At 38.0% G+C, this 14,020-nt stretch overlaps 1 protein-coding gene across 1 annotated transcript; it reads right to left on the bottom strand.

The window, feature by feature from the left end:
* Window positions 1-1,438: 1,438 nt before the first annotated feature.
* On the bottom strand, window positions 1,439-13,932 carry slc6a7 (solute carrier family 6 member 7). The gene is made up of 14 exons (XM_015042055.1): window positions 13,667-13,932; window positions 10,988-11,225; window positions 10,392-10,523; window positions 8,220-8,430; window positions 7,323-7,461; window positions 7,055-7,189; window positions 5,994-6,097; window positions 5,796-5,920; window positions 5,601-5,713; window positions 5,389-5,526; window positions 4,422-4,521; window positions 4,156-4,274; window positions 3,421-3,594; window positions 1,439-2,788 (listed from the first exon to the last, which is right to left on the bottom strand). The coding sequence occupies exons 1-14, from the start codon at window positions 13,736-13,738 to the stop codon at window positions 2,618-2,620; spliced, it is 1,971 nt and encodes a 656-aa protein (XP_014897541.1). The 5' UTR covers window positions 13,739-13,932; the 3' UTR covers window positions 1,439-2,617.
* Between the last annotated feature and the right edge of the window lie 88 nt (window positions 13,933-14,020).

Below are 14,020 nucleotides of genomic sequence, written 5' to 3'. Positions count from 1 at the left end.
ATTTCCTGAAACACAGTTAGAACGTGTGTTTGTTTTCCGAACCGGTGCACACGACGGAAGGGCGGGGATGCCAAGTTGTGGTTCCAGATCCAAGAAAAAGCCAGACAAAAGCCGTTTTTCTTTACTTCTTTTACCTCTTTCTTAACCAAATAGAGACAATTTATACTTATATATCTCGGTAAAACCTTTTAATTTATCTACAGCTCTTCAGACGACATATTGTGACCTCATTAGAATTGTGACGGAAGAAGAAAATCAAGTGCACCCAAACTCACGAGACAAAAACGCGGGAAAACTATTTACGCAACATCCGCTTATTTGCATTTGTCCCGCCACAGAGAGCGAGAACGTGAACGTCTGTGTTTTTATTTGCACTTGTAACGCCTTAGCATGTGATTTGTTTTCAGTTTCTGTTTTCAGTAGAGCACGCTGTGGTGTAAATAGTAATAACATACCACGCATTATTATTGTTTAACGTTTTAATGTTATACATGTATGATTAGCCTGTTTCCGTCTCATCTCTGGAAGCATGTACTTTTAGTGTTAGTGCAGATTATTACTGTGAATCCTGTTTTAATGTAAAACACACAACACACTCAAAATTACATTTCCCACTATTTGTCTTTAGTATTAGTACTGCCCTCTTGTGGCAGAATCATCTTATAACTTACATCTTGATTTTATAAGTCTACTTACTGACATCTAATGTACTGACAGACGATTATCGAAGTCAGTGTTATTACAACCACTATGTGATTGTCTTCAAAATACTATGCAAATATAACCTAATCGTGGTGTAGGCTGTATTTTTACATTCATGCAGCTATAAATGCGGCAATCAATTTACAATGTTTTAACACTTTATTCGTCTTAAAAAAGTAACTTAGCTATCAAAGAAACGTTACTGTCTTCACTAAACCATTATAGATGCTTATAGATGTGATCAGCCAGAATCCTGCATTGCAGCAGATCTGAAGAAGCCTTTATTAATTCAGTAACTATTGTAAAGAAGACGGGACCAAAGCTTCCTCAACTCTCTTTCCCTTTATCTATAGATTGCATCTTAATTCTTGTTTGTTATCTTCTTGTCCATCTCCAATACGTCCAACTGCTGTCATCTGAGTACATCTACAGATAACAGCACTTTGACTTATGCTGGAAATCTGAGGCGTACAGAATGAAAGGGAATGGCGAGAGTATAGATCCCTGTGGTGCTCCCGTGTCTCAATCTCTGGCTTATTTCCAGGTGATTGTTGTGGCCACCATCTGTCTCCTAATGTTGTAAATTAGGTTCAATTGTCTTAAATGCACAGGAGAAATCAAAGAACACTACTGTCAGTGCTCCGTGTTTTCCCAGCAGCAGGTTTGTTGAAACCATGATATTTAGAAAAATTAATTTGCACAATACAGTTCATAGCATCACAGTAAAAACAGAATAAACATTTTTGATTTCATTCTCACGTTTCCAGATTTTTCAGCTTTAATCAAGGTCATGTGGGAGCTGGAGTCTAATCAAACTGTCACCAGGCGAGAAGGAGAGACTTTCATTACATTACAAGTCAGAAATGTTTCACAAAAATTGGAGCTCTGAGTCCGAAGTTAACGTGGAACAATGAAATCAAAATAAAACTGAAACAGTTTGAATAGCAACAGTGTGGACGTCTCGGATTGTTGAACACAAGCAGCAACACAGCAGTCAAGACGCTCTCTTAAATCAAACTGCGTCTCCAGGGACACGGGGTCAAAAGTACAACCAGAGTGGAAACAAATATGCAGGTTTATGTTCATCCTGTCACCGCAGACGACCACAAACAAAAATATCTATTTCTGATACTTAAGGACATGGCAACAATACCGCCACAGTTTTACTAATATATTGTCATATAGGACAGTAATGCTAATAAAAATAAATACGTTGCTTTTTCCAGCCTGCATGTTTTCAGGATTGGCCTTCCTACATCTACTCAACAAAAAGTTAAAAAAAAAAAAAAAAAAAAAACATTCCCAAAGCATGATGCTGCCACCACCATGTTTCATAGTGCGGATTTTCCCTCCACGCATAACCATGTAAGGCAAAGTTTAAAACAAAAATCAAAAATAATTTGTTGCATATGAGAAACTACAGACTCCTCTTTAATACTTGATTTAGCAAGTTATTTTAAAAGCACTTCTTCTCAATACATACTTTTCATTCAGTTTAAATAAGACACCGGGTTAAAATATATTTAGGACTAAGTAGTTTAGTCTGGCAGGATAATGAAAAGCAGTCATTTCTCCAGGTAAATTGGCATAAATAGTTTTCCTTCTTGGTTTTTCAATTAACATGTGGTTTGTAAAACAACATGACAAATAAATTAAACTAATTTTCAACTTTAACCTTTGTATAACATAATCAATCCAAGATAAATTGCTTAAAAATACCATTCATACATACATGCACACACAGTATTATAAATAAATCTTTCATTCCCTACTGGCCTGCAGGACACAGTCTGATCTGCCACCAGAGCCTTGCTGGAGCAGGCAGCAAAATAATAATAATAAAAACAAATAATTAAAAAAAGGTCTCTTAAAAACATAGTTTGCTCATTGCTGTCGATTCCTCCCTGCCGCCTCCTCATGCACTGCTTCCCATTTCCCATGTCATTGCTGTGAAGTCCTGGTCTGTGAGCGTGACGGTGTACGGAGCCTCCACTAGCTCCGGCTCCACGTGCTCCTGGCTTCTCGCCGCACTGTTCAAGTTATTTACCCTCCAGGAGTTCAGAGGTCGGATTGCTTTCTTGAAGCGCTGCGAAGGAGAAGTCAGAGTCACACCAGATTAATCCAGTGAGATTTGAACTGCTTGTATGACCACGACAGAGGTGAAGAGGGTCAATGTTTTGATGTTTTACAGCCACAAGCCTTGGGATCTTACACCATAAAGTTTTGTATAAGTATAAAGAGGAAGAATACTAATTTTTTTTTTTTTTAACTCATGCATGCATTCGTTTTTAGGATTCAGTCCCCTCAGGGTCATTCCTTGTAGAATCGCCTTTTACAGCAATTAAAGCTGCAACTCTTTTGTAACTGTGAAGTCTCTGGCAGCATCACAGATCTAGAGACCAGCATGTTTTATTTTTCTTGTTTGCAAAATAGTTTAGCCTCAGCTTTACCGGATATAAAACAACTTCATTTTCCTGTCTCACATTCTAAAAGGGATTAGCTCTGTCCATCAACTCCTACAAAGCCTAATTGATTTTCCTTCTACTCTTCAGTCGCCCATTACTTTGCGTTGGTCCATAACATTAAATGCCAATAAAATACACCTTCGTCGTGGCTGTAATGTGGTCAAACATGAAAAAAAAAAACTTTAAAGAACATGACTACTTTTGCAAAGTCTTGTAACCGGACCTCACAGTGCCAACCCAGCAGCATACTCACTTCTTGTAGAGAACCAGTTTCCTTGCTGATGGCCACGACGGCCCAAATGAGGATCTGCAAGCAGCAGGTCGCGCCCATGCACACGCCCAAACCTTTACCCCACCGTGGGTACACATACGAGCCGTAATGGAGGGGTGTGTTGTACATCTCCAAAAAAATGTAGATCAGGATGAACTGTGGTGGGAGAGGCACAGAGAAAGAGAAACGATTCTGGTGAGAGAATCGATGGCAGCGGAGAAAAAGACAACACAAATGCTGTAGACGGGGAAAGAGATCAGATTGAGTCTCTGCCCTAAATATTCAACCTGGGTACAGATTCCAGGACAAATAGCAACTACAATTTAGTTTGATTTGGTAGCTTGGGATTCTGTAATCATTTCCTCTCTTTCAGTTCTTTACTTCATTCAGCGTTTGAGCTGTGATCATGTTACCTTCTCACTTGAAGTGCTTCAGGTAACGCACAATAAAGAGTTGTAATAATAACGTGAGTGATGTAATACAGCTTAACAATATCAAAGAACAATGCTGAGAGTGAATTAAGTATAACTCAGTTTAGGATTAACACAAGAAGATGTTGGTCGTTTTGAGCACAACTCGCAAAAACTAGGATTTGGGGAGTTAGCTTAACAAGTTCTTAACCTAAAACAGCTTATGTTGAAATATTTATAGTAAATTTGATGTTTTCCTGTAAAGAGTGGGAAATAACTGATTTCATACACATTTTTTTGCACTCACCAGGAGGAGAAACGGTGTGCAGAAAACCCAGCAGGCCTTGAAGTAGATCAGCACTTTGCTGCACCACGGAGGGCAGTGGCAGATCATGTCAATAATGTCCTGACAAAACTGATTGATTCCTGTCAAAAAAAGTCAGCGAAGAGATGCGCGTTGGAAACTGAATTATCGCCAGGACAACGGAGACTCGCTGCCCTGAAACTCGTTCAGTGGAATGATGGGATTAGTTAGGGATGACAAGTGACGGCAAGGAATGTGAAATGGGATACCATAGAAGAAGGAGATGCCAATGCACATGAATAGGGTGATGATGATGAGGCCGAAGCTGGTGCTGAAGGAGTCGATGAGAGTGAACCAGTAAATCCCTCCCTATTGAGACACGAACAACAGGGAGGGAATATGAATGTCAAAACTTAACGGTGCACTGCAGAAGCATTTATGATTGTCAAACTTTATCATGATTGATTTAATTTTTATAAGCAAGAATCTAAACATTGTGGTAAGCACTCTTATTAAACTCTCTCAGTCAAAGCTTTACAAAACCCCAGATTTTTTTTTTTTTTTTTTTGCAATTACAGTTTCAAGTCGTTCGTGTATGCATCAACCAGCTTAGCACATCTAGATTGATTTTTATAGAATATTTGCAAAATATATCATATGCAGTCATATTCAATAAATCTTAATATACAATCCAATTAGGCTCACTTATCAGCTTAAAAGTACCTTTTGAAAACAATCTAGGCAGATATTAAAATATACTTTTCATTAAGCTCATATTTCTGTCTAATTTATTTTGATTTGACTTGTGTTTTTCTTATCTTCAAATCAAAAAACGTCACAGATAGAAGTAACAGAAATAAAGACATAAAAACATCAATCTGCGTGTAATTAATTTATATAATGTGTTTCTCGCAACTGAAATGAACAAACTTTCCAATAATATTTTCATTTATTGAACGGGTCTGTAAATCTGTCAACCTTAGTTTTCAAATTTTGCCTCAGATTCTCAGTTGGATTTTTGGTTTAGACTTTGACTAGGCCATTCTAACACAGACATGTGCATCTATTCAGACCCTTCTATTGTTCCTTTGTTTGTTAAGGCCCATTGTTGTGCTGGAATGTGAAACTCTGCCTTGACCTTATGTCTTCTGCAGCCTCTAGCAGCTTTTTTCACTCTGCCACAGTAATCCATCGTCATAACGGGAAAGAAATCCACATTATTCACAAATGACTCACATCCGTCACTAACAGGAGGCCCATCAGGTAGAAGGTGAAACATAGGCCTCCCAGGAACAAGGACTTGTGGAAGGTGTTCCTTCGGAGGTTTGGGAACTCATCCAGTACGGCTGTGGTGATGCCCTCCATGTTACCGAACTGCCAGGAGAAAAAAGGCGTCATGTCAACCACTGACAAACAGATTCCCATTCTTCCTGATCAGTCAATCTTACCAGAGTATCGACCCCAAGCATGAAGAGCATGAGGAAGAACATAATGGACCAAAACACTGAGCCAGGCAGCAGAGCAAGCGCTTCTGGATAAGCAACGAAAGCCAAACCAGGACCTGAGGACGCAAACGGATTAAGTTCAGGATTTCTGCCGCAACACAAAGCATATGGACAAAAAGAAAGAAGCATGGCAGCTACCTCTGTCTGCCACCTCTCCTACAGGCACTCCCTTCCTCCACGCCATGTGACCCAGGATGGAGAATATAGCGAATCCCGCAAAGAAGCTGGTGCCACAGTTCCCGATTGTGATGACAATAGTGTCCCTGAAATCAGCAGCAAATGTTATCGCAATCAGGGATGACAGCATTGATTGAGCGCATAATACAGCCCACCTACCTGATGACGTTGTTGTCGAATTTATTGTAAGATGCCATAGAAAGCAGCCCACCAACCCCAATGCCCAAAGAGTAGAAGATCTGAGAGGCTGCGTCGTTCCAGACCTGAAATGTTTCAGGGAAAATTCAGGGAAAAAAAAAAATGCAAGTTTTTTTTTTAAAACACTCACAGCCGAAATGGGTCATGGAGAGAGTTTGCAGTGTAGCTTCCACAGTTTGTCACACCAGCTTTAATTTGATTGTTTTTTTACGAGTTTGTGTGTCTGCCTTGGTCAATGTCTGGGAGGTTTGCATTAAGCACATTCAGTGTGGTTATTTAATTAGGTTATGAATTTAAACTCTTATCTAATAAATATTTTATTGATTTGTCTATGCTGGATGGGTTTTTTTATGTTTAGGTTTTTGAAATATTCGAAAACTGCGACTTTACAAGTTACATGCTTTGTCAGCTATTTCAATTCCACAGTTTGTCACACTGTAACCAAACTTCAAAGTATTTTATGGGATTTTATGTGACATACCAACATAAAGCAGTGTGTATTTGTGCATTATTAAAGTAAAAAAAACAAAACAAAAAACAGGGTTTTTAGCTTGCATTTGAATTTGGTTCCTTTAACTTTGAAACCCCTACAGAAAATTCAGTGTAAACAAGATTTGAACATCTCATGAAGCACTGTTCAACTCATCATGAATCTGATAGAGAACCTGTGATGAGACTTGAGCTTCAACGTTCACAAATGCTCAATTTTCAATCTGAACGAGTTAAAATTTCAGTATTCTGCAAGAACAATGCGCAAAAAATTAAGTCACTAAATGTGCAAAGCTGCCAGAAACAGCTGTAGCTATAATCGCAAAGAAATGTTCGAAAACTATTGCTGAATGCTTGCAGGTGAAGAAATCTGAAAATCAAATAATATTCTTTTCCGTTCACAATTATGCACTGTGCATTGGTCTATCAGAGAAAACAGAGAAAATACAGTGGTCTGTGGTTGTAAAGTCACAAAAAATGAAAAAGTTGAAGAGGCGTGGATACGAAGCAACGTGCATTGCGCTCTGACGTACCTGTGCGTTCGCTAAACGGCTCCAGTCTGGCGTGAGGTAGAAAGCGACGCCCTGAAGAGATCCCTCCAGTGTCGCACCTCTGATGATCAAAACAACGAGGACAAAGTATGGGAAGGTGGCCGTTACATAAACCACCTAAAGAAAACAGACGTCACAAATGTTAAACTCAGAAAATAGAGAAGTATGGGGAACAGATTGAGTCGGGAGTTTCAAAATTGATTTTTTATTTTTTTATTTTTTTTGGTGGAAAACATTTGAGGTGGTTCACCTTGCCAGAGCTGCGGATGCCTTTCAGCATACAGAGGAAGATGATGATCCAGGCAGCCAGCAGGCACAGAGCCAGGGGCCACCGCACGGGGCCCGGGTCGTGAAGACCCTCACTGTTCACTACGCCCAGTACTTTCTCGCTGAAAGATGAGCAAACGTTAATTATGGAAGCATTTTAAATCATATCTGTTAGCTGAAAAAATAAAAAAATCAAGGTTTGGCTCTTAAGAGTTAAGATATTTATATGAAACTAATGCCATTTATATTTGATCTTTAGATGTTTTTTTTTTATCATTTTATGTCCATAAAAATGTTTTTTTTTTTCCATATTCTAGTAATGGTATTAATATTTTCTGAAAAGTTTAAATAATATTTATTAAAATTCACTCCTGGCTTGCCAAATTTAAAATGAATTGCAAGAGTGGAAATAAGCTTTGATAATAAATAATGATTGGAATGTATGCAATGTGCACGTTGTAGCTGAAAAAGAGGCAACACGAGGATATAAATCTATTTAATATTTTTAAAAACTAATCTACCTTTAAATTTACTGAAACCTTCGTTTAAAATAGCCAAATGAAGTTGCATTACATCAAATAAATTTGAAATTGTACACCTTTTTCATCCGCCTTTTGCCAAAATGACCTCAGTATTATACAAGAACATTTTACAAGGTAGGAAAATAAAGGAAGACTATTTTCTAAAGAAAATTCTTAACATAGGATTCCCTCCATATATTATTACATTGTTAGAAAATGTATTTCTTTTAATGCTTTTCTTTGCAATGGGGGCTCATAAGTATGGAGGATGTCATCGATTACATTTTTAGTTTAGTCATATTAGAGAGAAACACAATTTGCATTTCGAGTATGAATTGTGGGGGAAACGATGCACTTACTTCCAGAAAATCTCTGTTGGGGTTCGGGGTCTTTCCGAGGAGCTATTACCAACGGTGCGATTAGCACAGATGGCGACATTGGCGATGGCATCACATGACCAGGGCAAGGGGCTCTGGAAAGAGCTGCCCAGGTAGTAAAACGTCCACGCGATGATCACGTTGTAGTAGAGACACACCAGCGTGGACACACACAGCATCCCAATCCCAATGCCTACAGAAAGAGACACAAGTATGAAAGTAAGAAAAAAAACAAAAAAAAAAAACAGACACTATTATGTAAAAATGTGTAAAGAAAAAAAGTTTATGTTGAATAAACTGAATTGCAATATTCAGAAAACTTTGGGTAGTACTGTATAAAAATGATTTTTTTTTTTTTTTTTTTTTTTTTTTAGCTTCAACATGCTAATCTGATTCTGGCATTTTAACTTGAACAAATTTTTTAACTTCGCAAAACCAACTCGAGTTTGACTTATTTTTGCTTCTTGTAAAACAACATTTATGCCATTTGCTTTTTGAATTAAACACACATATTGAACTTTTAAATTGCAGATGTATCAGGATTTTAGCATTGGCATTAGCTACACAATGTATATGGTGAGACGGTGAGTCAACGTGAGTCAGCAAACCAGAACCTTTCCTGGACTGAACACTTGACCTGATTATTAAATAAAGTTGAACTGGATGTCTTCTGTTTCTTGTAGGCATTTTTAGGTAGCGTTAACTACAGTTGGTCTCAAAAGTCTTCACACCTTTTACAAAAACATATCATTTTGGCAAACAAAATGAGATCGTTTTTAATCATTTCAAACTTTTCCCCCACAAATAATGTCACATTTATCCAGAACAATTAACAGAAAACAAGGAAATGTGTTACAAGGAAGAAAATAAAAAGAAAAAAAGGTGGAACTCAACTGCATAAGAGCGCACATAACTTTAAATAAAAGCTTTTTGACATCACTTTTTTTTGTCACATTTAGTACTGAATGCTAGCTTGGCCCTTAGAGTCACTGCATATAAATGATGCATGTTTTTTTTTGTACCCTTCAGCTGACTGATACCTTTGTACAATAAGATCATTTTCACATTTTCTAACCTGTTGTAAGACTGAAGCTTTTGTTAAAAGATGGAAAAAGAGGGAATGAGGAAAATCCTGCTAGACCAGCTCATCTTTATTTCACATTCATCAGATTCGTCTCACAGCAATCGATTGGAGTTGTGAACACAAGTAGACTAAATGTTGAGACTGTATAAAAAGGTGATTTAATACAGCATGAATGGGCACACTCACACAAACAAATTATTGTAAGTTTCTACACTGCAAAAACCTTGGTATACTTGAAATAAGACTTATAGGTAACTTCTCAGCAAGATAAAGTAGTTTGTTTTTAGTACATTAGTATTGATAAAAAGTACTAGTTCCATTGGCAGATTATTTCTCTTATCACATGGGAAAAATGTCTTGTTATAAGTGAAATAATTTGCCAAATGAAACTATCATTTAGCAATATTAAGGAATTATTTACGTAAAACAAGCTACTGTGTCTTGCTGAAAATTTACCTATTTAGTAAACTTGAAATAAGATAAAACTAAGATAATTGCATTAGAAACTAGACCAAAAATACTTGGTAAGATTTTAGTGTTTTGCAGTGTTCTTTTTATGTTAAATGTGACAAATGTGTTTCAGTTGAAATGTGCGTCACAAGAAAAAAACTGGCGTTTTTAAAAGCGGTGTTTACACTTCTAAGAGTCACTGTGTAATTAGTGATGTGGACAACTTAGTGACTCAGCATCTTGTATTGTGAACTTTAACACAACCTGAACCATAAATTAAAAAAAAAAAAATAGTTGAACTGCGTTAGCTTCTTTTATCCAGATTATATATTTGTTTAAAATCAAATATGTTTCACTTTAGGCAACAAAAGCAGTCAGGCATGTTTAACTTGAACTGCACGGCATATAAGCAATGAGGTGGCACGCTAACATGAGTCAGCAACCTGTAATTTTACCGGATTGTGCTGTTGGGTTGGAGCAACGTGACGTGAAGCAAAACAGACGACATGGAGATTTCTGAGGGATTAATACTGCAGACCATGGTGAATTTGGGGACATTAGGTCTCCATAAATGTGCATACTAACTAGCCAAAAAAAAACTTGATGATGGAGGTCATTACCTTTAAGCAGAGGGCAGCATTTCCACACCATGATTGGGCCAGCTGAGCCATACTGGCCTAAACTCAGCTCCATGAGGAAGAGAGGAACTCCCGTCACAAACAGCATGATGAAATACGGGATGAGAAACACGCCTGCGAAGAAAGGAAACAGGCCAAGATGAGGAAAACCAAAGCTGGTAATGAAAATTTTTTTAAAAATCACACAGTAATATTCTGGAATTATATGCTGCTTGTGAAGGCAGGTTTGATTATAAGACCATCAATTTTAGGAGACAGCTTCATAGAAAGACGTTAATCTGTTGTACAGTCAGTCAAGCTTTAACATGTTTAATCTCAGATGAGTGGATAGAAAATAGACTTCAAGTCTGGTGTGTAATCAAGGGAAAATACTATTTCTGCTCAGACGGTATGCGAGTGCTGTGAGACACTCGATTTTACAGAGAATCTGCCAAAGAAGCCAGCGTGCTGAGGAACAAAGCCAACACCCATGGAGTTACGCGAAGACAACCTCTAATCCAAATCAGTGCCGGGAACCATTGAGCACACAGGCCTCGGTTTTAAAATCGGGATATGCAGCATGCTTTACGGTAGCTCACCTCCTCCATTGCGGTAACACAGGTACGGGAACCTCCACACGTTGCCCAGACCCACGCAGTAACCGATGCAGGACAGGAGGAACTCGTACTTCCCTCCCCACTGATCCCTCGGGATAATCGCAGCCGGATCGGGAACGGGACTGGGGACCCGGGTGTCGGACTGCTGCGGTGGGGCTGGTGTAATTGCTGGGTTGAAGCCATTTGGAGAAACACTATGCCCATTCAAATGTGATGAGTTCTAAAAGATATAAAATTAAATTGCGCAGATGATGACATTAGTAGAAATGCATTGCAGTTTCTGACTGTTACTGACAATCAGAAATGTAAAGCTGTTCGTAACTATAAGAAAATGTAGTCGATGTAATACTATAAGAATTTCTTTACATTCTTAACTCCTCTTAATTCATATTTTGTGTGTGGTTTTGATTTAATACAGATAAGTATCCAGTTCAGTCATAGACCAATTTAAATCCAATTAAATACATTTAACTGATAATTGAATTCTGTAAATAATGCCAACTGGTGAAAGTTTTCTTCTATCTAAGCAAGTTTGGGAAATTGTATTGGGTCATTATGTTTACAGCAATCTCGTCACACGGAGCAAGCATTTTGCAACAATAGAAAGGAACAACTCCCTTTTAACAGAAAGAAAACTACATGGTTAACGGCAGCAGTGATGTGATGCTATAGGAGGAAAAGCGTAACGCATTAGTTGCAACAGCAGTTCCTTTAATGTGTTTGTCCAGAAAAGAAACAAAGTCAAACAGAGCTTTGCACATCTATTAATAGAAAGTTTCACTTATTCAACTAGATGTGTGTTTAGGCTTTGAGCTGACCATTTTAATACACACAAATATGTGTTTATTTAAACCACTTCATTGCATCTTCGGCTGTCGTGCTTTGTCCTTCTGGAAGGTGAATCTCTCCCCCAGTCTCAGGTCTTTACAGGGTTTCCGCAAGTGTATTATAAGCCTGGCGGGCCACCAGGCTTTACTTGTGCCCCCACCAGGCTAAGCATTGCTTATTTATTTAAGTCCTTTTAAAATGTTTGCATTTTTTAATACTTTGGTGTTCAGGTATTAATCTTCTCATCTTTCAACAACACATGATTTTCAAGTGATATTTTCAAATTTCCTGTCAACTTTAAACATTTTTTAACTCAAAAACACGACGGGCCGCTGGATGAATGACTGCCCTGCCACCAGGCCTAGCAAGTTTTCTGGGAGAAACCTTGCTTTAGGTAGTTTCTTTTTTTTTTTCTTTTGTTTTTTACATATTTATTATTCACCAGCAGGTGTATATACAACAAACATTATAGAGTGAGAAAAAGCATAAAGGGGGTATTGAGCTACAAAATAATTAACCAGATAATAGAGCGAATAACAGCAATAGAAATCAAATAACCAAACAAAAACAAAACAAATGAAAACAAACACAAAATAAACAAACAAACTTCTAACATGTTTTCTTTTAAGATTGTCCTGAATTTTGTTCTATGTGTCTTTTCATCAACACTATAGCTTCTCTCTCCCTGCTGAGTAGAAACATAGTAATGGCATTATTCTGCCACTACCATGCTTCACAGTGTGAATGATATTTCTGTATGCTTTTATATTAAGAGTAAATAACAAAAGCTGTTGCTTTATTCAATAAGCATTATGTCAAACATTTCAAAAGGTATTAATACTTTTACAGGGCACTTTGTAGACCTAAGGACACATTGTACGACATGTATGAAACTCAACACTTTTTCAAAACCACAGAATAATAGCATACTATTTAGTTCTTCCTACAAAAGCAGTCAACATCTGAACTGCAGAGGAAGTTATGCCAGGCCACAAGGAGGAACTTCAATGGAGATAAGAGCAGAGCTTCTGCTTTATGTGCTGTCACACTATTTGTTCAGAGTTTAAAGATGAATTATTTATATGAGTTCAGTTTTATTGTTAGAACATTTTACGTTTGAGTCTGAAAGGTATCATCAGTTACCTACTTCAAAAGTTTTACATACTTTAAAAAAAAAACTGGTAAAGTATAGTAAATATGAAGGCCTGTAATTGTATTGCAGACACAAATACATTATATAAATAATTGTTGCAAAAACATTTAGGAAGTGATCACCAAAACTATGCAGAGATAAGAAAGATTTGCAATTATTATCTTCATCTGACAGCAGTAAATACAACAAATGCCTCTTTTTCCCTTTGTAATCTTTAGCTAATTCGAGATTTTAAATTATTGCAACTGAATTCAAGAAGAAGCATAAAAGTCAAATGAGTTCATGAGTTCAGCTGCACCTGGGAAGAAACTATTTTAGGTTATAATAGAGACGGAACAAAAGACGGTTTCCTGCGCGGATCACCTGTATCATCGTTATAATATCTTGAGAACAGTTTGTTTGCACACATGTGTTGAGTGAGTAGTTTTATCTCAGTTTTATCTCAGGAGCGTCTAGTACATCTGTAAAGTAATGTCGACGGACAGGTTGGACTGCTTCATCTGATGACGGTGAAGTTTACCAGACGGTATCAGCTCGAAATTTAAAGCGGAAAAAAAAAAAAACTTGTACATTTTACACACTTATAGAGTGGCGTCTTGGGAGCTCAAAACAAACAAACAAACAAACAAAAATAAATTACTAAATAATAAAATAAAAACAAAACAAAGCGCCGCTCTTACCTGCACTGCGGCTGCTGTGCCTCCACCGGCGGAGCTTCCGTCGGCGGCTCCTTTGCCGCTTTTGTCGTGCATTTCCACCCGGCAGAGGTGGCGCTTCACTGTCTAAATTCAACGTCGCTGCACCTCATTTTACGCAACAGACTGTAGGAACACCGAGCTGCTGAAGTTTTTCGGTGGCTGTCGATGGAGTGGACCGGTTAGAGAGTCAGACCAGGCAGGTGGACATCAGCGGTGACGACGAGGAACCGAGCCCGGCGGAGGGTGAGGTGAGGGGCGGGGAGAGGAGACGCAGGTGCTGCATCATTCAAGAGAAAACCTCCACCTACCACTTTAAAATGAGGCGGCGACTGTTTA

This window comes from Poecilia latipinna, unplaced genomic scaffold (assembly GCF_001443285.1).
Source record: "Poecilia latipinna isolate Pla-1442-1.1 unplaced genomic scaffold, P_latipinna-1.0 Scaffold576, whole genome shotgun sequence".
Classification (NCBI taxonomy): domain Eukaryota; kingdom Metazoa; phylum Chordata; class Actinopteri; order Cyprinodontiformes; family Poeciliidae; genus Poecilia; species Poecilia latipinna.
Note: the sequence above shows the minus strand (reverse complement) of the source record. Positions and strands in the feature narration are given on the sequence as shown.

Coding starts and splice junctions, on each gene's coding strand:
- slc6a7 (XM_015042055.1), bottom strand. CDS start 13,738: ATGCACGACAAAAGCGGCAAAGGAGCCGCCGACGGAAGCTCCGCCGGT. Junction 7,462..8,219: donor CCAACAGAGATTTTCTGGAA/GTAAGTGCATCG, acceptor CTCATCTTTCAG/CGAGAAAGTACTGGGCGTAG. Junction 5,921..5,993: donor TTCGACAACAACGTCATCAG/GTAGGTGGGCTG, acceptor TGCTGATTTCAG/GGACACTATTGTCATCACAA.